The 22,714-nt window shown below is 59.0% G+C and overlaps 12 protein-coding genes across 12 annotated transcripts; 6 read left to right on the top strand and 6 right to left on the bottom strand.

Moving 5' to 3' along the window:
- Positions 1-289: 289 nt before the first annotated feature.
- A1Q1_01912 (monovalent inorganic cation transporter) lies at positions 290-2,381 on the bottom strand (the record flags this gene model as incomplete). The annotated part of the gene is made up of 5 exons (XM_014324920.1): positions 290-413; positions 457-1,986; positions 2,053-2,084; positions 2,127-2,201; positions 2,244-2,381. The coding sequence occupies 5 exons, from the start codon at positions 2,379-2,381 to the stop codon at positions 290-292; spliced, it is 1,899 nt and encodes a 632-aa protein (XP_014180395.1).
- A 711-nt stretch (positions 2,382-3,092) lies between these two features.
- A1Q1_01911 (u6 snRNA-associated sm-like protein lsm6) lies at positions 3,093-3,633 on the bottom strand (the record flags this gene model as incomplete). The annotated part of the gene is made up of 3 exons (XM_014324919.1): positions 3,093-3,124; positions 3,184-3,297; positions 3,504-3,633. 3 exons carry the CDS (start codon positions 3,631-3,633, stop codon positions 3,093-3,095), a joined length of 276 nt encoding a protein of 91 aa, XP_014180394.1.
- Positions 3,634-3,974: 341 nt separating this feature from the next.
- On the top strand, positions 3,975-5,017 carry A1Q1_01910 (uncharacterized protein; the record flags this gene model as incomplete). The annotated part of the gene is made up of 2 exons (XM_014324918.1): positions 3,975-4,541; positions 4,610-5,017. 2 exons carry the CDS (start codon positions 3,975-3,977, stop codon positions 5,015-5,017), a joined length of 975 nt encoding a protein of 324 aa, XP_014180393.1.
- Positions 5,018-5,604: 587 nt separating this feature from the next.
- Positions 5,605-6,778, bottom strand: A1Q1_01909 (uncharacterized protein; the record flags this gene model as incomplete). The annotated part of the gene is made up of 3 exons (XM_014324917.1): positions 5,605-5,812; positions 5,854-6,017; positions 6,074-6,778. 3 exons carry the CDS (start codon positions 6,776-6,778, stop codon positions 5,605-5,607), a joined length of 1,077 nt encoding a protein of 358 aa, XP_014180392.1.
- Positions 6,779-7,625: 847 nt separating this feature from the next.
- A1Q1_01908 (uncharacterized protein) lies at positions 7,626-9,391 on the bottom strand (the record flags this gene model as incomplete). Its single annotated transcript, XM_014324916.1, has 2 exons — positions 7,626-8,934; positions 9,033-9,391. The coding sequence occupies 2 exons, from the start codon at positions 9,389-9,391 to the stop codon at positions 7,626-7,628; spliced, it is 1,668 nt and encodes a 555-aa protein (XP_014180391.1).
- A 1,163-nt stretch (positions 9,392-10,554) lies between these two features.
- A1Q1_01907 (uncharacterized protein) lies at positions 10,555-12,268 on the top strand (the record flags this gene model as incomplete). The annotated part of the gene is made up of 3 exons (XM_014324915.1): positions 10,555-10,846; positions 10,912-11,486; positions 11,531-12,268. 3 exons carry the CDS (start codon positions 10,555-10,557, stop codon positions 12,266-12,268), a joined length of 1,605 nt encoding a protein of 534 aa, XP_014180390.1.
- A 414-nt stretch (positions 12,269-12,682) lies between these two features.
- A1Q1_01906 (ubiquinol-cytochrome c reductase iron-sulfur subunit, precursor) lies at positions 12,683-13,753 on the top strand (the record flags this gene model as incomplete). The annotated part of the gene is made up of 3 exons (XM_014324914.1): positions 12,683-12,848; positions 13,081-13,362; positions 13,410-13,753. The coding sequence occupies 3 exons, from the start codon at positions 12,683-12,685 to the stop codon at positions 13,751-13,753; spliced, it is 792 nt and encodes a 263-aa protein (XP_014180389.1).
- Positions 13,754-14,494: 741 nt separating this feature from the next.
- Positions 14,495-15,374, bottom strand: A1Q1_01905 (uncharacterized protein; the record flags this gene model as incomplete). Its single annotated transcript, XM_014324913.1, has 2 exons — positions 14,495-14,719; positions 14,877-15,374. The coding sequence occupies 2 exons, from the start codon at positions 15,372-15,374 to the stop codon at positions 14,495-14,497; spliced, it is 723 nt and encodes a 240-aa protein (XP_014180388.1).
- Positions 15,375-17,129: 1,755 nt separating this feature from the next.
- A1Q1_01904 (YhhN-like protein) lies at positions 17,130-17,786 on the top strand (the record flags this gene model as incomplete). The annotated part of the gene is made up of 1 exon (XM_014324912.1): positions 17,130-17,786. One exon carries the CDS (start codon positions 17,130-17,132, stop codon positions 17,784-17,786), a length of 657 nt encoding a protein of 218 aa, XP_014180387.1.
- Positions 17,787-17,846: 60 nt separating this feature from the next.
- A1Q1_01903 (purine nucleoside permease, putative) lies at positions 17,847-19,074 on the bottom strand (the record flags this gene model as incomplete). Its single annotated transcript, XM_014324911.1, has 2 exons — positions 17,847-18,660; positions 18,713-19,074. 2 exons carry the CDS (start codon positions 19,072-19,074, stop codon positions 17,847-17,849), a joined length of 1,176 nt encoding a protein of 391 aa, XP_014180386.1.
- Positions 19,075-20,244: 1,170 nt separating this feature from the next.
- On the top strand, positions 20,245-20,660 carry A1Q1_01902 (uncharacterized protein; the record flags this gene model as incomplete). Its single annotated transcript, XM_014324910.1, has 2 exons — positions 20,245-20,387; positions 20,603-20,660. 2 exons carry the CDS (start codon positions 20,245-20,247, stop codon positions 20,658-20,660), a joined length of 201 nt encoding a protein of 66 aa, XP_014180385.1.
- Positions 20,661-21,615: 955 nt separating this feature from the next.
- On the top strand, positions 21,616-22,627 carry A1Q1_01901 (uncharacterized protein; the record flags this gene model as incomplete). Its single annotated transcript, XM_014324909.1, has 4 exons — positions 21,616-21,656; positions 21,932-22,048; positions 22,346-22,434; positions 22,548-22,627. The coding sequence occupies 4 exons, from the start codon at positions 21,616-21,618 to the stop codon at positions 22,625-22,627; spliced, it is 327 nt and encodes a 108-aa protein (XP_014180384.1).
- Between the last annotated feature and the right edge of the window lie 87 nt (positions 22,628-22,714).

Here is a 22,714-nt window from a genome sequence, read left to right as displayed (position 1 = left end):
ATGAGTGGATGAAAGTCAGGAAGTGAACTGGGACGCGATCGTTGGCCGTTCCTGCCTGAGCCAGTGGCGCAAGAGTATACCCGAGCGGCGTGAACATCGGACATCGAGCGCGGGGGTTCGTCCACGACCATACCGTCATTCACCGTCACACAAGCAAGTTTTACAGTGCATACCAGTGGGCCAAATATTCTATGCGATATATTGAGAGTTCTAGATGACATGTGAGAACATGCACGATGACCTTTTTGGGCCAGGTCAATGGCCACCTCAAAACCACTTGAGGCTCTATCTAATCACCTCCACCGCGGTCCCTACTGCCCTCGCGACCCTTCCGCGAACTGGCTTCTGTTGGTGACTGATTCTGACTGGAAGAAGGCTCAGCACGAGCAAAGAAGAATTCTGAAACGGTACCGCTGTGCATGTCAGTTTTCTGAAAAGCACGCTGGGAAAGCTCACCTAAAGTTACGCGTTGGCTTCCCTTTGCCGTTCTCACTGCCGCCGTCATAACTATACTCTTCACGGGTCAACTCGAGCGAGCTGCCGCCAAGCGGCGTACCACTTCCAGACTCCCCACCGTTGTATGCGCCACTGCTCGCGCGTCCCTTGCGAGCCTTCTTTGCGTGGTGCCTGCGAGCGGTGACGGAGTTTGAGAACAGGGGCAGAAGGTAGCGCTCGTCGAGTGAAGTGAACCACTGTCCGTCGCGGAAAATCATCCCCTGTCTCTCACCAGCGTGACCAGCCTCGACATCGCCACGGTCGCCGTAGCCCTGAGGCAGAGGCTCCTCGTCTGAATCCTCAGAATTGGTGGAGAATCCAGCCCGCGACATTGCGCCGCGAGAAAGGGAGCGACGCTGGTTCCCAATGTTGATCCCGCTCGAGATGTAGGGCGAATCTATCGGGGTCGTATTGTACCCTCCGTCATCGTCGTCGCCGTACATTCCGTTCTGAAGAGCGTAACGGCGTGTGTTTTGTAACGAGATGTTACCGCCGTGCGTCCATCCCTCCTCTTCCTCGTCAGAACTGGCATCATCGTCCTCCACTCCGACGCGGATGCCAAGAACTTCGAGCATTCGGGCCGTCGTCCCTCCAAAGATGCACACCGTCAAGACTACGACGACGAGGACAGTCGTACGCAGTGCTTCCGCGTTCTCGCCCTCGATTCCAGCCGCAAGCGCCACGCCGACTGCACCGCGAAGACCGGCCCAGAACAGCATCATCTGGTATGAGTGAGGCAGCTCCTCATAGCGCTGGCCCCTGGTATAAAAGAACCAGTTGATAAGTTCGGAGAGCGGGAACACTGCGGCGTAACGCGAAGCCATTACCGCAATAGCCGAGACAACAATGAATAGAGGCTTGAAGACCTGGACGTCCTGAATGAAGAGGTTGAGGCCGAGGTAGATGAAGATAAAGTTCTCGGACAGCTGGGCCAGCACAGCGAACATATACTTGGTAGTGCGCTGTGTGCGCTTCGACATGGTGTGGTATGCGTAGTGCTTCAGGGTGATACCGCAGAAGAGCAGAGACACGATGCCGCTGAGACTGAGACCGTTGGAGAAGAAATAGGCGGTGTAGGCGCACAGAGCGACGAGACAACTTTCGATCTGCGGATAGGTCGCCAAGTGCGAGTGCTTGAGACCGAGGGAGCACACCAGACCGAACGCAACGCCGAGCAGCATAGATGAGAAGAAGCTGAACAGGAAGATGCCGACACCGTGGAACAGAGACGATAGATAAATGTCGTCACCGCCGTGGAAGTGGGACAGCGTCTCGTACATGACGATGGAGACGGCATCGTTTAAAATACTCTCGCCGAAGATGATCGAATACAGTTTCGGGTCCACCTTGGCCGTGTTGAAGATGGCGAGAATTGTGACCGGATCCGTTGCCGAAAGCGTCGAGCCGAAGATGAGGCATTCGAGGAGAGAGAACTTGAGACCCTCGAGTCCGAGCAGACCCCAGATGTACACGAGAACGCTGACCGTCAGCCTGATGCCGATCACCGGTACTCACCCGATGCCGACTGCAGAAATGAAAGTTCCAACGAACGCGAACGTCAGAATTACTCCAAAGTTGCGGAAGAAATTCTCCTGAGGCTGTCAGTATAAATCAAGGTCCTGTTTGCTCACTTGCTTCAGCTCGTACCCCGAGTTAAGAATGATCGGCGGCAGGAGCAGATTGAAGAACACTGTGTGCTTGAATGACTGTGAAAGGTCAGAGCCGATACGTAAGAGTTGTGCACTTACCATCATGTCACGGATAACGTGGCCTGGAGACAGGCGAACGACAATGCCGACGATCATACCGGCAAAGATGGAAATGACGGTCTCATGGACGGCGCGAATACGCTTGATCTGGAGGTAATAGGAGATGCAGAGCGCCATGATAAGGAGCATACAGAGGATGCACAACCCCCATCTGTCTGTGTCAGATTCCAGCACCATAGGCGCAACTCACGATGCGTAGAACTCCTCGTCGGTCGGGTTGACTGGGTCCGCCGCTGGCGGATGAGTGATGGGAGGAGCCATGGCGAGCGTTGCAAGCTACGCTCGCGGGCGGCGGGGAAGCGCGGGCGGAGCTGCTGTCGTTGACCTGATTAGAATTTAAGGGGAGCGGGGACTTTTGTTGTCGACAGGCGGGTGGTCGGGTTACAATGGCCGACGGGCGTCTCCGTGGTTTACCGGTCCGGAGAGAAGACTGTTAGAGAAGAGGGAAGTGGTCGACGTGTAGAAACGAGATATCAGCAGAGATACGCGCGATTATGACGCTGCCCGAAGGGTCTATACCGGGCAACGGGAGCAAACCGATTGGCTGCAGGCGACTGACGGCACTCGTCAGTAGCATGAACTCTAGACGTGTTATGCGCCGCTCCGAGATGACAGAGGCCATCAGGCGTATAGCGTACGCCCGTGTGTGTGCTACCGAAGTGGCGCGACAGGAGCAAGGTGCAGATGACTGCATAATAGTACATGGTTGAGTTAATCGATGGTGCGGCTGGAGACGCCATATGACAATGCCAGACGACAAATCCCGAGACCTTCTATGCTTCGCTTCCGATGAGTTTACGCCTCTCCCTCCTGCGGTTCTTTGGACACTTAGAAGTCCTCGAGAGCGGAGATGTACAGCACTGTAAGAGGTCAGTCGCGGCAACGTAAAGATTGGGCTGCAGTTCAGCCCGTGACATACCGTTGTTGCCGCGAAGGAAGGTGTCGCCGTACTTGGCGATCAACCGTCCCTGGGCCCACTCCTCGGTCTCCTCAAGCGCAACGTTCATGTAGCCATCGAGGCAGGTGAGCAGTCCTGAATGTTAGACAAATCCATGCGCTAGGCTAGCTGTGGGCGACCATTCTCGTGGTCTCCTGCCAGCTGTGCGGCAAGGCGAGATCGTTGAGTGTAGAGGTCCATAGAGCTGCTCGTGATACCAGTCTCCCGAGTCCTCCGAGCTGCAATGCAAAGACAAGACCCCATGGAGGACTCTATGCTCCCCTGGGGTCACCTCCACTCACCGTGGTAATCGATGCCGCTTCCAATGCGGACCTTGACCTTCTTTCCGACGATGTTCTTGAGGAAGTCGGACGGGGAGCCGGCAGCGGGTCCCTGGGGTGCGTCGTCAGAGTGGGGCGACGCGGAGTCCATGGTGTCGAGGGGTATCTGGGAGGTGTTGTTGTTGCGACGAGCTTCAAGCTGCGAGATGACAACAGAGGGGACGACTGGTGGCCGAGGCACCCGGCGATCGGCGCGGGACAAAATACAAGAAAAGCGGCTGGAAATATTGGGATGGTGGGAAGGGTACTTGAACGCGATTCCCGCATGGTCGCCATCCATCCCCCTTCCCGTGCAAGTCACCTGACTCGACCTAAACACCGTCACTGTTGACCTCACCGCATCCACCAGTGAGCATCGCGCTCTGGCAATAACAAACCAGTCTCGAGTCACGACACTATCGCCGGCCCTTTGTGCATCCACCCCCCAGCACCATGTCGGAACGCGCGGCGACGCCGCACGACGAGGCTTCGGCCGCTGCCGCCGTCGCCCCACGTTCTCCCGAGCGGCACGCCAGTGCTACTGCCGAGGACGTCTTCTCGAACCTCGACCCAGCACTGCACCCAGCCACCCTGAACTCTGTCTCCAGCGAAGCCGAGAACCCCCTCGAGAGCTTCGCCCAGCACGTCCTCGGCGACAGCGGAGAGCCCGAGGCCGAGAGCCTCATGCCCTTTGGCGAGGACAACACCCTGTTCACGCCCACGGGCGAGGCGCGTTTCGGACGCCTCGGTGAGGCGGACGCGCCTGAAGCCGACAAGGAGCGCAACGGTGACGGCACTGAGGCCCAGGAGCAAGCCCAGGGCGAGTTCCCTCCCTTCGGCGACGAGCACTTTGAGACCGCCGCTGCCGTCGCTGCTGTCACGACCGAGGCCGACGGAGACGTCAAGATGGGCCGCATTGTCGGCCGCAACAAGCGCCGCAGGGAAGGCGAGGAGATTGTTGTCGGCCCCGTTGAGAACGGCGAGCCGATTGACCCGATCAAGATGAAGAAGGACTCGCATGTGAGTGCAGCGAGCTTGGCTTCCGGCCACGCGTAGCTACTGCTTGCGACCGCAACTGACTCGCTCAGAAAGAGGTGGAGCGTCGACGAAGAGAGAACATCAACGACGGTATCAACGAGATCGCGCGCCTGATTCCCGGAGGTCAGGACAAGGTGGGCAAGGGCCAGCTTCTTCGCCGTGCGGCCGAGCACCTCGCTCAGGTCAAGGAGCGGTTAGCGCGCGTCGATGCCGAGCTTGCGCAGAAGGACCACGAGAAGGCTCTGCTCAAGGGCGAACTCGAGCAGGCCCAGCATCGCCTGGACGAGGAGCACGCGCGCAGCATGCGTTTCGAGACCTCGTGGCGCGAGGCCGAGGACCGCGCCGCCGCGTCCCAGTTCGAGCTTGACCGCCTCAAGACGGAGCTCGACGAGCTGAAGAAGGCCCAGGCGACCGCCGAGGGCGGTGAGGCTGCCGAAGCCACCGCCGCCGCCGAGTAGACCTTGTGCCTGCCCGGTTGCAATCAAGACTGAGCGTCACGGACATTTGACCGGACGTTCGAAATCAAGTTTATCACCTGATTATACGGAGAAGTGAAGACGCGCCACATGTTGTATTTTCGAAACCCCCAGTGGGATAATTGAGCGAAGGAAGGAGGGATGGAGACGGAGTATACCTGACTCTATGGAAAGAACAGTATCTTGTCCCGCTGTGACCGAGCGGAGCGCGAGCGTGGAACGATGGCATCACTCACCTCATCAATGCGAGCACTGACACGAACTGACTAGGACGGCTGGAGGTGGAAGGCGCAACGAATGCCGATCGATCGCGGCCGATCCCCGCCCCTGCTATGATTAAAGTCTGGACTCCGTCTGCTCATATGCTCATGACGGGGCGGAGGTAGATGGCTGACTAGATGCAGATACAACAAGACGGCTCGCATCAGGCTATGGCGCTATGGCTTTGAGATGTGATGAAAACAGGTAAGAACGTGATTAAAATGCTGGCGTGCGGATCGTGCGGAGATGGCGGTGAGTAGGTACAGTATGCGAAGTGCTATGACAACTTTTGGTGGGCGCTCGTAGGCTTAGCTGGTGGGAGGAGATGCGGTAGGTGACGGGGTGAGTCGAGATTGTTGGGGTCGTGTCAGATTGGACGTAGGCTGAGATGAAGTTGAGGCGAGGTCGGAGAAAGGGGGGGAGAGGGGTCTGCGTGGTATTGAGGTGACCTCGCAAAGGAGGCAGAAGGGCTGGAGCGCTGATCGCGGAGGCTGGCAAGCTGGCGAGACCGGGTCGCTAGGATCGGTGGGAGCGTCGATCCCGGCCACCGCACTCACTGCCAGCCTGCGCACGCCCCATCTTTCTCCAACAGGCGGTTGATAGCGTCTGCGGCCTCGCGCCGCTGCACCGCGAACCGGCTCTGGGCAGGGAGCATGACACGCCGCCCTGGAACGGCAGTGACCCACTGCAGACGCGCGAAGAAGGGTAACAGCTTGGTTGGCTGGATGTTAGCTTGGCAAGCCATTGGTGGGTAGCATTTGGAGCTTGGTGACTCACCAGAGCGTAGATGACTCCATCCTCGTACCCTCCTCCAGATTGCAGAGTCAGGAACCTGAGTTCGGGCGGGTGCATAGGGCTAGTCCACATGTGCTTGATTCTCGGAGTTGGCCTGCTCTCCTCCTCGGGCCAGAGGATGTAGGCGTCACACGGATCCCACTCGTCCCGGCTGGGTGTTGGAGAGGGGGTCAAGTAATTCCGGTGTTCTGGAGGAGACGCGTGAAGGAGCTGGGCAAGGCGCACTTCAGCTTCTAAAGATGCGCTGGTGGGTGGGTATGGAGGATATGAGGTGAGGGCAGCATGCGCGAGCGACGGCAGTTCCGAGAGACCCAACGCCGAGGTCGGTGTCGGCAAAGCAAGCTCGTGGGGGGACTGATCCCAGTAGAGTTGTTCGTGGTATAATGGAGCGGAGTCGGAAAGTGGATGTAAGGTCTGGGGTGGAGGGAGTTCGGGTTCAGGTGACGGCGACAATGACGACAGAGACGAGTCCGAGTTCGAGCTGGGGGAACGCCTTCCCACCTCGTCCTTGATCTCGGCCTTGCGATTCGACGCGGATGTCGGGGTAGCCGGGGGGCTCCGTCCGTACGGGTGATAGCTGTGTTTCGCTGAGGCATCTTTCGGAGAAGGGCTGAACGGCGGACGCCAGTGTACAGCGTCGTGCGCGAGGAGCTTCCAGCGTTTCGGAATGGGTCTCGCAGGGGTCATCTTGCCGTTTAGATGTCGTGTGATGTGTCGAGGGAGGTGGGGAGGGTCTAAGGCTAAGCTTTGTTACGCTTGCTACGCTTGACTCGTAGCCGCGGACATAGTGAGCGGTGTGAGCGGCGAGCGTGGTTCTGTCGGTGTATCGAGAGCGGTCGGAGCAACTGTGGGGAGGGAGGTGTGCGATGGAGGGCGGCAATTGATGAGGGGACAATACGGCTGGCAGGCAGTTTAGATGACTCTGTGGGATGCGAAGATTTGAAGAATGACAAAGGTACAAAGCGACTGTCGCGAGACCGGCGGTGTTCGCAGTTGAGCGTAATGAGCACGCGGTGGTCTGTGCTACCAGCGTCCTGCTGGTGGCAAGCAGCCGGCGGAACCAGGCTGACGGCCCGTGCGTCACGATGCGCTCGTCTGTGTGCTCGCGCTTTTCGAGGGCGCACTTTGCTCAACTTTTTCGTGGCACCTCCTTTACCTCTTCGTACACGTCAGGTTGATTGCGATAAGCTGAAGCTAGCAAGTGCCGAAGGAATGATCTGTCAGAGAACGGCGTGAAACACGGCCGCCCAGACAGTTAATATCAGCGGCTAGCGCCGGAGCTAGCGAGTATCGCCACATTCCGGCCACCTTGCGACAGCGGCAAAGGAGACGGCATGACGGAGTGGGCCGGTGGCACAGACGGGTCCCCTTATCTCATCTCGTTCCCTGGAGCTCGGCTGGGCACGCCAAACCTCACGGGTCTGTCCGAGTGTAGAGTCATATAAAGTACATCACAACTGTAGTGTCTGTCTAGTGATATTCTAATGAGTAGATGAGATCTGGCACCGGCCGGCGCCTGCTCGCCGACGCTGGCCTACCTCTGGCGTCCACGCTCACGCTCACGCTCAGCTTCCCCCTTCATCGGCGTCTGTGTGCCTGACGGCGGCGGCGAAGGACCGTCGTCCAGCAGGATCGCGCCCATACGAGACTCAAGCTGCTGCAGCGACAGTCCGCAAGCGCAGTCAGCCCACTTGCCCGTAATGTCGTCCGTGATGAACTTCTTCTCGCACCGGGGGCACACCCCCTCTGGGAAGCGTGTCGGGTCGAGATCGTGCCGCGGGTGCGGGACTGAAGAGAGCATGCAGGTTCGGCACGCCTGGTCCTCTGGCCGCAGCTTGCACACCGGGCATGGGTCGGTATCGAACGCGTGTGACTCGTATGACGGCAGCTCGACGACGTCGGGGATGAACGCGCATGAGGGGACGATGACCGGTTTCTCGACGCGGAGCATACGGAGCTGACCCTGTCCGGGGGTGTCGAGGGGGTTGCCGGCGACATCCTCGCCATACACCGAGTACCACACTTCGGCGATGAGCTGGTGACGCACTTTGATTGGCGTGATGATGCCCTCCAAAGTCGACGGACGGCCCGTTTCGTCGTTCGGCAACCGGCCGACGCCACTTGTTGTAAGCCCTCCGATGTCGAAACCTTGCGCCTCGGTACCACGCCAGAGCGCCGGCGTATCCCTCGTTGGCCGTTGTGGCGGGGGTCGGATGCCCTTCTCCCAAATTAGGAAGTTGGTCTTGTTGATTATCGGCTCGGCAAAGTCTGGGTCATCTCGCGGCGAGATCATGTCCGTCCGCTGCTCGAGCAGTACACGCGCAAAGTAGATCGTCGTCGCTGGTGCAGGGCAAGGGATGGAGAGGTTGATACGCAGGACGGCGCAAACGGTCCATGTATCGGACGTGAAGTGGAAGTTGAAAGCCCCGAGCCCCGGAACGTCGCCGCTCCGCCCTTCGTCGAGCTTACTGACACCGTTGCTTGGCTCGGGGTTGTACAAGAGCGTGACGGTGCGGCTCGTGCTCAGCGTGCCCTTCACCCACTGTACCTCGTCGTCCGTGTGCGTCACCGGCTCGGACCAGGTGACGGTCATGGAAGGTTGGATCGCGTTCGGAACTGGTGCCTCGATGCCGTCGTCGTCCGGCATGTGCACGCTGTTTGCAGCTGAACCGTTGGCACTACTCGAATTCGTCGATACGCCGCCGACTGGTGATCGTCCGCGCCGCGGCGTTGCGACGGGTGATGCCGTTCGCGAGCCCATTGGCGAGAACGCAGTAATCACGGACTGCGTTGCTGGCGGGGCGTGAAGACCCTCGATCTCCGCGTGCAGCAGCATGTTGACACTGCCGTGCGCGTGCGTATCGTACGGTGCGAGCTCATAGGGCACAACAATCGTGAAGCCAAATCTGGCGTTAACGTTGACCTAAGCCGCGGAACTCACCTCTGCAGCCCTTCCTCAAGAACGATGGCTCCTTTAATCTCGGTGGAGCGCTCGAAGAGACAGTCTTCCTCCCATCCTCTTCCGGGCCCCATGTTGAGCCGTGCGACGTTGCGGAGCTTCATCCGGATAGCACGACAACGCCGCTTGCCATATCCCTTCGGCAGCCAGATTTCGAGTTCGCCCGACAGCTCGCGGTCAACAAATGTCGGCCCTTGCCCGTCGTCTCCATCGACACGAAGTTGTGTCATGAAGACTCCTCCGTAACTCGGGATGTCGATCGTCATCTTGATGCCCTTCTTCCCTAGCGGGGATGAGGTGCGCGAGCGCGAGCCAGATCGGCCGCTGAGGAATTTGAACATGGTGGGAGATGATTATGTGTGTGCAAGTGCGATGCTAGCAAATGTTGTGCGTCGTTCAGATTAGTTGGAATGGAAGAATCAATGCAAGATGTGGTCGTTGAGTCGAGCAAAAGTGAATCGCAGAATAACCGGGAGGGACGGGGGCCGGAAAGGGACTTCAGGCTGGAGCGGAGAAGTGTGCAGGAATGGCGTAAACAAAAGCCAAAGGGTGGTTGCCGTTGTGAGTGACCTCCGACCGTGTCCCCGCTGCCGATGAGGACGAGGTGGACGGTGTAGGGGTCACTGAGAGGTCGGGTGGAGGAGTGGGAGTGGGCGGAGTGGTGATTTGTAACGGACGTCAGAGAAGGCCGACCATGGTGGATGCCGTCTGAATATTTAGGAACGCGGGTGGAGGTGCGGTACGCAGCATGACAGGTCTCCTAGGTCTCCTAGGTCTTCAGGTGGACCCAGGTGGCCGAGCCTGACGCCAGGTGGTCCAGGTCGTCAGGGAGGGGCAGCTTCGAGCCAGGGGCATGGCGGGTATGGCAGGGCTTCCAGCATCCACCACTCAGCATGCCCGCAGTCCCCAGCGTCGGCAAGAGACGGTGCAAGTGATTCTGGCCACCTATCGCATTCCGGAACAGCATCCGTCGGACGCCTTGCCGACGCAGAGTTTACGGGGTCTCCGCATCAGCAAAAGTTGGCCACACATTTGCAGGCGCCGCAGCACACACAGACATGTGGTCCGACTACCTTCTGACTCAATTCAGCCGGTAGCCCAGGCCTCGCCATCTCCACCGTTCTGCGATCGTGATATATATGATAAACGAGGCGTCCTTTGCTGACCTTATCACCTTGTCCATTCCCCCCGGCCTTCGGTCTCCGATCCATCTTTCAATGTCATCCTTTACTTTGTCATCGCCCACACAAGACTATCACCCTCGCACTTACCATTGGCTCTCGCCCACGTTCGACTGCGCCGCCTCGAGGTTTCGGTAACACGGCGATCACTTTGCTCTGTACGCGGCCGAGACTACTGGCAGGTGATAAAGGGTAACAAAGCGCCGACGCCAGCCTTCGCCCTCCACCTTCATCTTCTCGGCCTGTCTTCCGGACCTCTGAATGCAATCGCCATCACCACGTTCACCGCCATCACCACGTTCACCATCACTCCATCGCTCGTCATGACAGGTGCGCTCGAGGTTCTGTCTCGACTGCGAGCCTCGCTTCCCGAACCCCGCGATACAACACCGGGCGACATCATCCTTGGTCACATCCTGATCATCTTGTCAATCCTCGCCCTCGTCCCAGCGCCTACCCCGACAGTTCGTCTGTTCCGAGCAGCGCTCGCGCCCCTTCTCTGCGCCGGCTGGGTCTTTCTGAGCTATGTCCCCTTACTTAGGACACCGCAGGAGCGTTGGGGCAGTTCCAGTAAGTTAGGATCGTCCAATGATGCTGACAGACCAGTCCTCTTCAGTGAGTCGCCGCCGAAGGAAGGATCGAGGGATCGCGTGCACGGACCAGCCATACTGACGTACCAGTTATGTTCTCCTTTCGCACGTTGGAAATGCTTATTCTCTCGCCCCCGGAGGAGGCAATCTGGCGCGTCCGCGACGGAAGGTCCGAACCTGTGCCGCCGGGCTGGACCTGGACAAAGCTGGAATGGGCGACAAGCGCCGTAGTGTCCTTGCGCGGCATCGGCTGGAACTACAGCGCGCCACTGTCTACTTCGCAGCGGAGCCGTCCCTACGATCGTCACTCCAGCCGGAAAGAGTACATCATCAGCCGCAGCATATATGGTCTCATCAACCTGCTTCTCGATGACGCTTGTGGTGCGCTTATGCGGCGAACCGCGGCTGATTTCTTCATCACCGACAATCTCAAGTATGCCGATTTGACGCAATGGCAGCGCGGCTTCTACAGTACCCTCGTTGTGATGCGCACCGTCTGCAGCCTCGAATTCACGCATGTTGGCTTATCTATCGTGTTCGTGCTGCTCGGAGGGCTACTTGGTAAGGACGACCACGAGCTGTTGACCCCGTGGGGTTGGCCGCCGATGTTCGCCAGCCTGAAAGAGATCTTCTCGCATCCCGGGCTCTCATACCTGTGGGCGAGGGTAAGTTACGTGCGCATGCGACAGACTAACGGCAGGCTTGGCAGCAGTACAATCGCCGTATGCTGCACATGTGGGGCTGGGTCTTCATTGGTGAGACGTTGCTTGGACTCCCTGTGTCCGGCGTTTCCAGTCTCGCCACCAGGGTCCAGAGGCCGGAAGCCAAAATTCTGCAGGCCGTCTCGGCGCTAAACGACAAGGGCAAGGAGATCAAGGACAGCAGCGTCGATGGCCACAAGACTCCAGCAAACGGCAAGACGAACGGAAAGCCGAACGGAGTCGCCCGGCATGTGCTGTCGGCGACGGACACGCCAATGTCCGGACGTCTTTCGCCATCAAACCCGATTCCTGCAGGGCCGAACGTGAAGGCGAACTTGATCAAATCCATTGTCACGTTCACCCTCTCCGGCGTGCACCACGACTACGGTACGCTTGTCCTCCTCCTGGATCAGATCGGGCGCAGCGAGCGCTCTGCCATCGCTTGGAGTGACGTCTATGGCGTCACGCCGTTCTTCGTGGTGCAACCCTTTGGACTTGTGCTCGAAGCTGTCGTGAAGCGCCAGTGGCGTGTTATCAAGAAGAAGCAGATGGTCAGCGAGCGAGCCGCGTCCTTCATCGAGTTCGTTCTGGGCAACACCTGGACCTGGGTGTGGCTCGGCTGGACGGCCGGATGGTACGTTCGTACACTTACCGAGATCGGCACGTATCGGGCGTTCCCCAACAAGCCCATATTCTCGATCACAGAGACGGTGTGGGACTGGGCGCACCGAAAGCATGTAGAATAGTAGATTAGAGCAGCACCAACACACATTCCCGTCATCATCCGCACCATGCATGTTACAATCATCGACCATCCTTCCTGACAACTGTCTCACAGATCGCTGTATGCTGGCTTCATGCATCAAGCGAGCTCGGCTAGGTTTTCAGTTCTTAAGTCGGCCGCCCCTTTAGTGTGCAGTACGGAACGAACCGGGGCTGCAACCCCAGGGTGCCACAGAGGTCGGAATTAGCGGGCTCTGGCTGGGGTCGACAGAGGCAGCTACGGAGCCCGCCTGCATTGGGCGGAGCTCTATTCGTCCGTGTAGCCTGGGCGAAGGCCAGCCAACCAAGCCAACTCCTGCCGCTTCCTCCTCCTACTCAACCTACTCCTCACCTCTCCTCTTCCCGGCCTCCTCGACCTCGTCGTCGTCCACACCAAAATGAGCCTCACGCGCATCAACATCGCGCCCACCTGCCGCACCTTTGCATCGGGCGTTCCCGCCGCTCGTGTCGCCTTCAACCTCCCTCCCAAGGCCGACCACCACGCCGGTCCCCGCGCCGACATGCCCGCCAAGTTCTCGGGCACTTTCATGAAGCGTGTCAACGGTTAGTGTGCCCCTACCCGACGCCGATCTACGAGGCTGCTATGCGCCGCCAGCTCGCCAGCCTGTGGGCACGAGTGTTCCAGCCGAACGCCTAAAGTCGGAACGCTGCGATACCCGAAAAAGTCCAAACCGAGATGACATCGGGTGTGGAGTTGGAAGGACATTGCTGGGCCGAAGGATCGACGTTCCAGACAATCACACAACATGAACGAAGCAGTAATGCTGACCTGCAGCTCCCCCGTCAGGTGCCTTCGTTGCCCAGCGCAGCATGCACACCTCGACCCGCGCGCTCGCCGGCCGTTCGCAGGCTACCGGTGTCCCCGACTTCACTCCTTACAAGACCTCGAACGCCGACTCGAACCGCACCCTCTCCTACTTCATGGTCGGCACTCTTGGTGCCCTTGCCGCCTCTGGCGCCAAGTCGACTGTGACCGACATCCTCTCCAACATGGCCGCTTCCGCTGACGTTCTTGCGCTCGCCAAGATCGAGGTTGAGATGGGCTCGATCCCTCTCGGTGTGTCCACCTCTCTTGCCCACTGACTTTGTTACTAACGTATACAGGCAAGAACCTCATCGTCAAGTGGCGTGGAAAGCCCGTCTTCATCCGTCACCGCACGCCCGACGAGATTGCTGAGGCCAACGACGTTGACGTCAAGACGCTCCGTGACCCCGAGACCGACGAGCAGCGCACCCAGCGCCCCGAGTGGCTCGTCATGCTTGGTGTCTGCACCCACCTTGGATGCGTCCCCATCGGTGAGGCTGGTGACTACGGTGGTTGGTTCTGCCCCTGCCACGGATCCCACTACGACATCTCGGGACGTATCCGCAAGGGCCCCGCCCCCCTTAACCTCGAGATCCCCGAGTACTCGTTCAACGACGACGAGGAGAAGATTGTCGTCGGTTAGAGAGAGATATAGCATGCACAAATAGGCCACGTTACGCACGAGGTCGCCCCGGGCGCGCTTGGCCGAGGAGCTTTGAGTGTGGATGATCGGAACCGTCGGAAGTGTTTGGAAGAACATGCGGAATGTCTGGCAAATTGGGCAGCGGGAACGCTACGGAGCCGAGATCGTCAGCAGCACGGGTCAGCAGCAGCGAGAGCGTGAGAGTCGTGTGCATGTGCATCTCGGGGCGAGATTTGTTTGTGTCGCAGTCATGCACGATCAGCGCGATGCAGCCCTCAACCATGAGAGGCGATGTGTAGAATCAGGGCCGATCGAATTGGCCCGACGAACCCTCCGTCATAGGCCAGTTCGTCCGCCGGTTGGCTGAGGGGTGCCATCGCCAAAACTTGAGCTTCCGAACCACCATAGAGGGCCTCCACCGGCCCAGCTCTTTGTGAGCAGCGAAAGTCAGAAATCAACGTTAGGTCGAATTCAACACGCAACGTCGGTGCGGGATGTGCACCACGAAGCGGCCAGCGGCACTGGGACTCGCTGCGCTAGCCCAAGAGTATGTCCTGTGCAAAATGGGTCTACATGCAATGAGCTGAGCTATGCTATTGTTTCCTTGTGAGAAAAGAGAATGGGGAGTGTCTGTCCTGTCGTTCCCCTGTCTACGCCTTCCACCGCCTCTTGCCGTCTCCTTCCTCGCGGCCGCTCCTCTCTACCACCTCGTCGCCGGTATGCGATGCACCAAGAAGAAACTTAGGCGGCCTGCTTGGCAACAACTCCGACCTTGCCGGCGCTCGCGGCCAGCTTCTGCGCCGCCTCGATCAGCGCCGGGTCCTTGAGCTGCGGCGCAAGGTGGGGCAGGACGTGGATGTGGAACGCACGCTGCGCCGCCGGAGATCCGAGGTGCTGGAACACACCGCCCATGATCGCCGCGACAGCCTGGCCCTTGACGGCCGCGTCCTTGCTCGCGAGAGCATTCTGTTTGTCAGCTACCTATTCCATGCTCAGCTCGCCTCTCCGGGAGGGACGGGCCGCGCTCTTCCATCGCCCTCTGGGCATGATGGGCAGTGTCTGCTGAGCAATAGCAGCGGACTCCGTCTCCAGACATGGCCGTCCTCCCGCGCACAGCACCCACCTGATTAGCCGTCCACCGCATGACGTTCTGGACGCCCCACTTGTCTCCAACCCAGCGTCCAACGTTGTTCTCGTGCAGCATGTCCGCGAGGCGGGTCTCGATATCCTTTCCGTTGAGGAAGTCGGTCTTGCGTGCTCCCTCAGCCGTGCGAACCTGGGAGTGGAGGAACATGGCGAGGTATGACGCGAGCGCGCGGCGGCCGAGGAAGGAGAAACGAGCGTTGTGCGACACCTGGCTCTGCACGAGCTCCTCCTCGCTCATGTTCGTCAGACGGTTGACGAACCGGTAGCTCTTGTGCGTGAGCAGCTGCAGCGCAAGCTGCGGCGGGAACGCGGCAGAGGACGGCAGCTCGAGCAGCTCGGAGAGGTAGGACGAGGCAGCGTCCGGCGTCGTCGACGCGGAGGGGGTGGCGTAGTTGCGCACTGGAGTTAGCTGGCTCCAGCGAGTGAGCTTACCTTCCCGTCGCAGTTGCCTCGCGGCTGGTCGGAGGACGGACATGGTGAAAGAGTGGTCGGGTGAGGGAGGTGGAAGGAGGGAAGGGGGGAAAAGGGGGATCGGAAGCTGGGGAGTCGAAGCGCTTGGCCTTTTAGGAGAGTGTCGTGGTCGGTCCGGCCCAGTCGAGGTGCAAGAATGCGGTCAGGAGGTCGCTCGAGGTAGCGGTGAGGTGGTGGTGTTGGTACACTGGTCGCAGCAAAAGTCCGGAGTCTGCCTCGAGGCCTGCCAAAGTTCCTGGAGGACGAGGACATACTTTCTGAAATCCGGTCAGGGACCGACCACATGGCGGAACTCCGGCGTTTCCTCGGTGGCACATGAAGAGTGGCATCGCTTCCATCATGAGGCGACGTAACAGATGCATACATAACTTCAGTGATAGGCTATGCATTGAAGAAGGAGCTGCGGGAGTAACATTTGAATCGAACCGCGTGTGAGCTGCCAGGAGAGCAGGCTAAAAGAATGATACACCATGGGTGGAACGGAAAAGCCAGAGACTCCAAGTTTGCAGGCTCTGCAAATGTGGGTACACTTTGTCCTCTTTGCAATCACAACGATCAGTGTGATTAACAGAGCAGATGCAGCCCATTTTCGGATTTTTTGGCCTGCACGAGGCCCTTAAAATCCTCCCGGGCTTCCCAGGCCTGTAGATGCGAGACGGAGTGGTCGAATCCTGCACATAGAGTGGCAGCCATCGCTCTTGCTCACTGCGCGCCATCGCGAAGAGGAGAATTGCGAAGGTGTCGCACCTGCTAACAAATTGCACCTGACGTAAACGCTGAGATGCTGTGATGGGCGTGCACCGAGCACTTGACCCATCTAGCCAGCCAGTTCTTCATACCCATTCCTGAGAGTCCAGGATCGGCGGCCGTCACGGGCAAAATATTGTATGACGCTGTGCACCTCTCCTTCTCAAGGGGACTACATGCTGACGGTTTGTCTGACGACAATGCCCAGGGGCGATGTAAACATCCTGGCTGGACGCAGTAGCGGCAACATCAAGGTCTCCCTGCCATCGCAGAGCAATGTCCTCCTACTCTGCTATGAGATGCAGCCTTTGAGAAACAGGAGCAGATACGCAGAGACCCCAGCGTCGCAGGATTTCTGCGTCTTTTAGTCCTTCCCAAAGCGCTCTTATCCTTGGCCGGCGATCGCGAGTCACGATGGGTGTGCATTCCGCTTTCTATCGCACCAGCAGCCGACAGCCGCATTCTTCTCTATCATCACTCGCAGGCGGCAGGTCGCACGCATTGAATGTCACATCACTGCAGTTAGTGAAAAACTAGGTGGGCACCGTCTAAGTTCGTCAACCCGGATTTCAGCGCAAAGAGGTCAATGTTTGAGCGGGCTGCTCAATGTATACCACCCGGAAGACCCCCCAAGGCCATTCAAACTTGAGCAGCTCGTTCGATGGTTTACACAGTCAACAGAAGAACTCTTCATCCAGAAATCTCGAAGCGTCAAGCCACCACATCAGACAGCTTGTCATCCACGGGTGCATGTGTGGACCGTCCGCACAACTGGTCGCAAGACCATGCCCACTGGAATGAGTCCAGGGGTATCAGTCGGCCCACGAGGGGCGTGCCTGAAATCATTTAGTCACCGATCCCGGATCGGGCGGGTCATTGCCGATTGATCAATCGACCCACGGCGGCGCCGGTGCTTGGCCGCCGCATGACCGCGCGCCGCCTAGCGCAACCCGCGACATGACACGTCCATGCATCTTGTTTAGTCCTCATCCACCCCGGCACCACACTCCTTATGCTGCTCAACACCGTCGTCCCTTCGACGGGGCCGCTCATCACCGCCGTTGGCCTTTCCGGCCTCCTCCTCTCCGAATACGCTCGCTCAAAGCCCGGCGTCTGGCTCACCAAGCCCCTCGCATCCCTCGGCTTCCTGTACACCGCCTACCACTCACCCGCCGCTGCGACCTCGTTCGGTAAGACCGTCCTGGCTGCACTCGGCCTGTCCTTCCTCGGCGACGTCTTCCTCATCCCCGACAACCCCACCACGTTCCAGGCTGGTCTCTTCTCCTTCCTCCTCGGTCATGTCGGCTTCGCGCTCGCGTTCTTCAACTCCGGCCCCCTCGACCCTCAGCTGACCATCGCTGCGGCCGCCGGTGAGGCTGTTCTCGGCGGCCTTGTCTGGAAGTGGCTCTCGCCCTACCTTCCCCAGGCTGACCGCATCCCTGTCGCGCTGTACACCACCGTCATCAGCGCCATGACCGTGCTCGCGATCGGTAGCTCGAAGAACTCCCCTGTCCCTTGGGAGCAGATTGCAGGCGCCATCGTCTTCCAGCTCTCTGACCTCTGCGTTGCGCGTAACCAGTTCGTCACCCGTGACCTCTGGAATGGACTCATCGGCCTCCCGCTGTACTTCTTCGCTCAGCAGACGATCGCGTCCCTTCTTTGGGCCTAAACCACAACAAAGCATTATAGGTGTGCATACAGAAGTCCATGCAATAGTCAATGTCTCTCTTCACTCGAGCGCCTCTCGCGCCGCGGCGTAGCGGCCGAGGGAACGCTTCTGGCGGGCGCCACCAGCGTCGAGCGTGTGCAGGACGTCGGCCGTGCTGAGCCATCCATCCTGGGGCGCGATGCCACCTTCGAACTCATCCCAGTCGTTGATGATGCCTTGCACGATGGGGTTACCGACAACAAACAGGTTCTGCAAAGCCGGAGGGAAGCCACCCTGGTCGGCCGTGAAGCCGTCGTAAGCCGACATGCCCGGGGGAGCACGGTCAAAGTCACTGCCAGTGCGAAGGAGAATCACGCGGGCAAAGTCGACCAGCCCAGCGAGGTGGTAACGGATAAACACCTCGAAGGTGGCATTGTCCTCCTGCGCCGTGAAGACGTACTCGCCGGTGCCGTTGGTCCAGAGCTTGGTGATGTTGGCAAATGCCTGGCAGAGCAGCTCGCCGGCGAAATACACATCACTGGTCGCCACGTCGCCGTAGATGACGGAGGGAGGCGCCTTGGCCACATCCTGAGGGTATTTGACACGGAATGCCTGCGCCTTCTCGGTGTCGTTCAGAGTGAGTCCCTCAGTGTAGGCGTGCACGCGCTCGCGCAGATTTGTGTTCAGCTCGAACACCTCGGTGCCGTAGTGCTCGGCGCCGTTGATCACATTCGGCTCCTTCGTGCCCTGTAGGAAGTAGCCCGTCGGCCAGTCCTGGGGCATCTCGCGAGCATCGAGCTCATGAGCCAGTGCGACCTGCACGGCGTACCGCGCCAAACCAGCCGATCCGAGGGTTCCGAAGTTGGGGTTGACGCCAGCAATACCAGCAATCAGGCTGCGCGTTAGCTTTCCATTACCTCGTGCAGTCATCCGCGCTGTCAACTCACAAGTAGGTGTGGCGTAGGTCGAGCGCATCAGTGCTCAGAAGAGCCGTCACCGACGCCGCAGCATTGATCTCGCCCTCGCCAGTGATGAAGTGGCAGATTTCGCCCGCGGCGTTGCATCGCACATTCGGGAAGAGCGGCGACAGTCCAGGCAGCGTGATGTTATTGTTGAGGTCGAGGGCCTGTGTCCACACGTCCTCGGGGCTGAACATGGAGATGACGAACACCTTCGGCGCCGCGACGGGGTGGTCCCAGCGCTTGGTCACTGGAGCGGCCGGAGCGACATTGCGAGCGACGGGTGCGACGGGGCTGGCGAGCGCTGGCACGATCGTCGAAAGCAGGACAGTCAATGTGCTCCACAGCATTGTCAAAGTTTCTTGGGGAGTCAGCAGACACCGCCCAATTGTGTGAGCTTATGTACGCTCAATCAGTGAGGTCAGTCGCGCTAGTGCCCAGAGATCCTGTGAAAGGTTAAAATTAGCCTAAGGACAGGTTTTTACGAGAGATAAGCTCAGGGATGCAGGCAACGAGAGAGATCATGCGATGGGCAGCACGCATGAGCAGGGCGATATGAGCCGCCTGGTGCACATTGAGTCGTACGAAAAGTGCGTGAGTGGAAGTGTGGAGCGGGCCAAATGCCGGATTGCAGGCAGACAGTCACTGGAAATCACCGGGGGAGGAATGTGGTGGACAGATGTTCTCACGGACGCCGATCACATGAAAACATGAGGGCCGCGAATTCTAAACCCTAGAGCATATTGTGGGGGTTATTCGATGGGAACGACGGTGGGGTAAGCGACGTCGAGCTTGTGAGGGAGTGTGCAGTGTCGCATGACTGATGGCTTTTCCGGCCAGATCGCGAAAGACTGCCATGAGGCTCAAACCGTAGGCGTACCTAGGTACCTTACGATCGCAACGAGGTACGGGTCTTCTCACCATCACCGGTGTATTGTCACAGAATCGTTATCGGATCCTACACTTATCGTTTTGAGCCGAGCCACGCGACGGCTCAATCCAAGGAGCTTCAAAGCTTCGAAGCTGAAAGCAAGAACACCACACCGAGTTACAGCTTCCAAGTGTCTCAGCGTCGGCATATTGGGGGATGAGGTTTGCTGCGGATCGATGACCAGCATCGTCCTTTGGAACAAGCTGTCCATCAAAGTTGCGATCCCAAGAGGCACATCCTTGCATTTCCGAGCGCAATGGCCTCCCCGTTCACGGGGGCTCGCTCGGTTCAGCGACTTCACACCGAAAGTCCGTCGAAGTACCATTGACCCACCTTACGGAAGCTCTTCTTTCAGATCTCCGGAATGCTTCTTCCCGCTCCTCTCGCTCTTCGTGCCCTTCGCCTCCTTTACCTATGAACGAAGCTCAGCGAGGTGCTTGAGTAGGACTGCCAAGAGTTTGATAGACAAGGGGCAGAGGCGCAATGGGGCGAGCGGGGAGCGGCGGCCTCTCATTTCCTCAGACGAGAGCAGTACAAATAGGACGGATGTCGACCCAGTGCCCAGCTTCCCAGACATCGTCAAGCCACCATGTTCGGCCGCTTGATCTACATTCTCACCCTCGCCCTGTCTGTCGTCGCCTGGCCTGCCGAGACCGGCACTCAGCTGTATCTCCTCGGCGGCACCTGCCTCAACCTCGAAGGACTCGTCGATTACGGCGCCAAGCCCATCCTGTGCGTTGCGTCGGTGTCGCGCGCTAACATCCAGCGGCGGTTACGGCGCTTGTGGGCCCAACTTTCCCGGCTGGATGCTCCCTGCCCCCGGCACCATCGGCCAGATCCGCATCGGCAACACAAACTTCTGCCTCTCCGAGACTTGGGGTGGATGGACGACCCTTCTGCCTTGCCGCCAGGCAACCCGCTGGTGGGGACTCAATGGCACCGTGCAGACCGACTACACGATTGAGACTGTTGGCCGCCGCGGCGGGCACACCGGGCGCTGCTTGACCGTTCGCACCCTGGGTATTGCTGGGCCTTGGTCACCCCGCGTCGAGAAGTGTACCACCGTCCATCCTGACAAGGAGTCGCAGCTCTGGTCGCCCAACCCTCACGGCTAGTTGCGACCAAAACGCAGCAACCGAATGAACAGTAACCAAGGACAATTGAGAACAGTCGCAATGTCTGCTGTATCGTAACAAGTCAAGTACAATGCCGTTAATGCAGTTCATTGCCTTCCCGCAGCCATTCTATACCGATGTGTCGGGTCCGTATCAACTCTCCGTTACGTATGCCAAGTTTTGTCTTGTGGCCACATAAATTCGACGGTCCGCGAGCTCCCTTGGTGAGCTTAGGTCGTGTGATGGGAGATCGCTGCTCGTGTCGCGAGGGCATTGGGTTGAGCAGATAGCGATCTGCGAAGTGAGGGAGAACGGGGGGTTCGTTATCTCAGCCCAGTCAGCCCAGAGCCACGCGACGATAAACACGTGACCGGCCGGCCCATCTGCAAACAACGAGTGCCGCTTTGTACTCGATCCACGAGACATGCAGCTGTGCATAAGATGTCGGAAAGGGAACAGAGGGCTTGGGTCTGTACAGGGGAAGCGTGGTTAGTAAGTCGAGTTGATGCCGCTTGATGGCTCGCTTCAAGGAGCCACGCCCACTGAACCACACCTTCCATGCATCCCACTATCCCTCTTGTTCAGTGTCAAACGATTGCGATTGATCCTCTAATGCATACCGTCTTCTATGTGCATGCAGAGGAGTTCTTCCGCAGGCTGCATAGAAGGTAGTGTCTACTGACCTTCGGCGCAGCGGTGGTTGGCTGAGGGAGCCTAACGTGCCACGCTCATTTCTCCGCTTCCGCCGAGCGCTGGGCGTGCCTGCTCGCCTGCTCCTGCGCCTGCCTGCAACCCACCTCGAAGTCAGAGTAGGCCGTTGAGCTCCCCAGACAACACCACCGACCATGTCCGCCACGCCTGCCACAGCATTTTCCCACGCCCACAAGTGAGTCCGATGGCCGCTGGAGCGAGAAGTGATGCTGACGCCGACTTTCCGCTCCTCGAAACAACCCCGCGCCGCTATTCTCTACCGACTTCCGCGTATTCGACACCGATGTGCCCGTCTGCTCCGATCGCTCTTACCCGCGCCGACATGCGTGTACTCGTCTCAACATTGCGACTCTGATATGCTGGGACGCTATTGCTACTCGTGCTCGCCTTTATCACCATGCGTCGTTGACAAATTGGGTCAATATCGCGATTCTCGATTCGACGCAACAGGGCTTACGTCAAGTCGCTGTACAGGCGCTACCTGGCCAACGAGCTGGACTGGTACATCCGTCGTGATGCCTGGCGCCAGCGTGCTATGGAGATTAGGGCAGAGTTCGAGCGCAACCGGTGAGTAGCGTGCACTGCGTGATACGGAGTCGGCTTGAGCTGTGAGACCTCACGGACCGGCAGTCGTCGACGCGAGACGATAACGTGCCTGCGATCGCGCCTGTCGCCGTATCGAGTGCTCGCAATTTGCAAGAGGACTCCGAGCGGACGGCGCGTCTTGTTTGTGCGGGCGAGATCGTGCAATGGGCTCCGTTGGCGCCGAAGCACTTCATGGCAAGCGATCTGGTTGCTCGTCGGGCGGCCGCGCCGATGGCGTACAAGCTTGCCGAAATCCCAGTGTACACAGCTAACAAGTAGCAACGTGAGCGACCCCCGTGCTCTCGCCATCATCCTTGAGAAGGCCGAGGAGAACCTCCGCAAGAACCAGCACCCTGACCCCTACCACCGTGAGTCCACTGCGCGTCTTCGAGGGTCGCCTGTAGTACTGGTTGGCACTCGTGCCACTGGGCTGCAACTATCGTCTCGTAGATCATTCTTGTGGCCTGTAGCTGACGGCCAGCCCCCATGTTCCCCGACGGCACCAAGTGGGAGCGCAACATCCCTCCCAGGATGTTCACCGAGGAGGAGGCGCACCACTAGGAACACCATTAGACAATGTAAAATCAACAGATGCATGCGTAGGCAGACACCCACGCACAAAGCGATTCCTTTCCGCTAAGAGATCGG

The sequence above is a fragment of the Trichosporon asahii genome (genome assembly GCF_000293215.1).
Source record: "Trichosporon asahii var. asahii CBS 2479 unplaced genomic scaffold scaffold00050, whole genome shotgun sequence".
Lineage (NCBI taxonomy): Eukaryota > Fungi > Basidiomycota > Tremellomycetes > Trichosporonales > Trichosporonaceae > Trichosporon > Trichosporon asahii.
The sequence above is the reverse complement of the archived record's forward strand: the minus strand, read 5'-3'. Positions and strand labels throughout refer to the sequence as shown.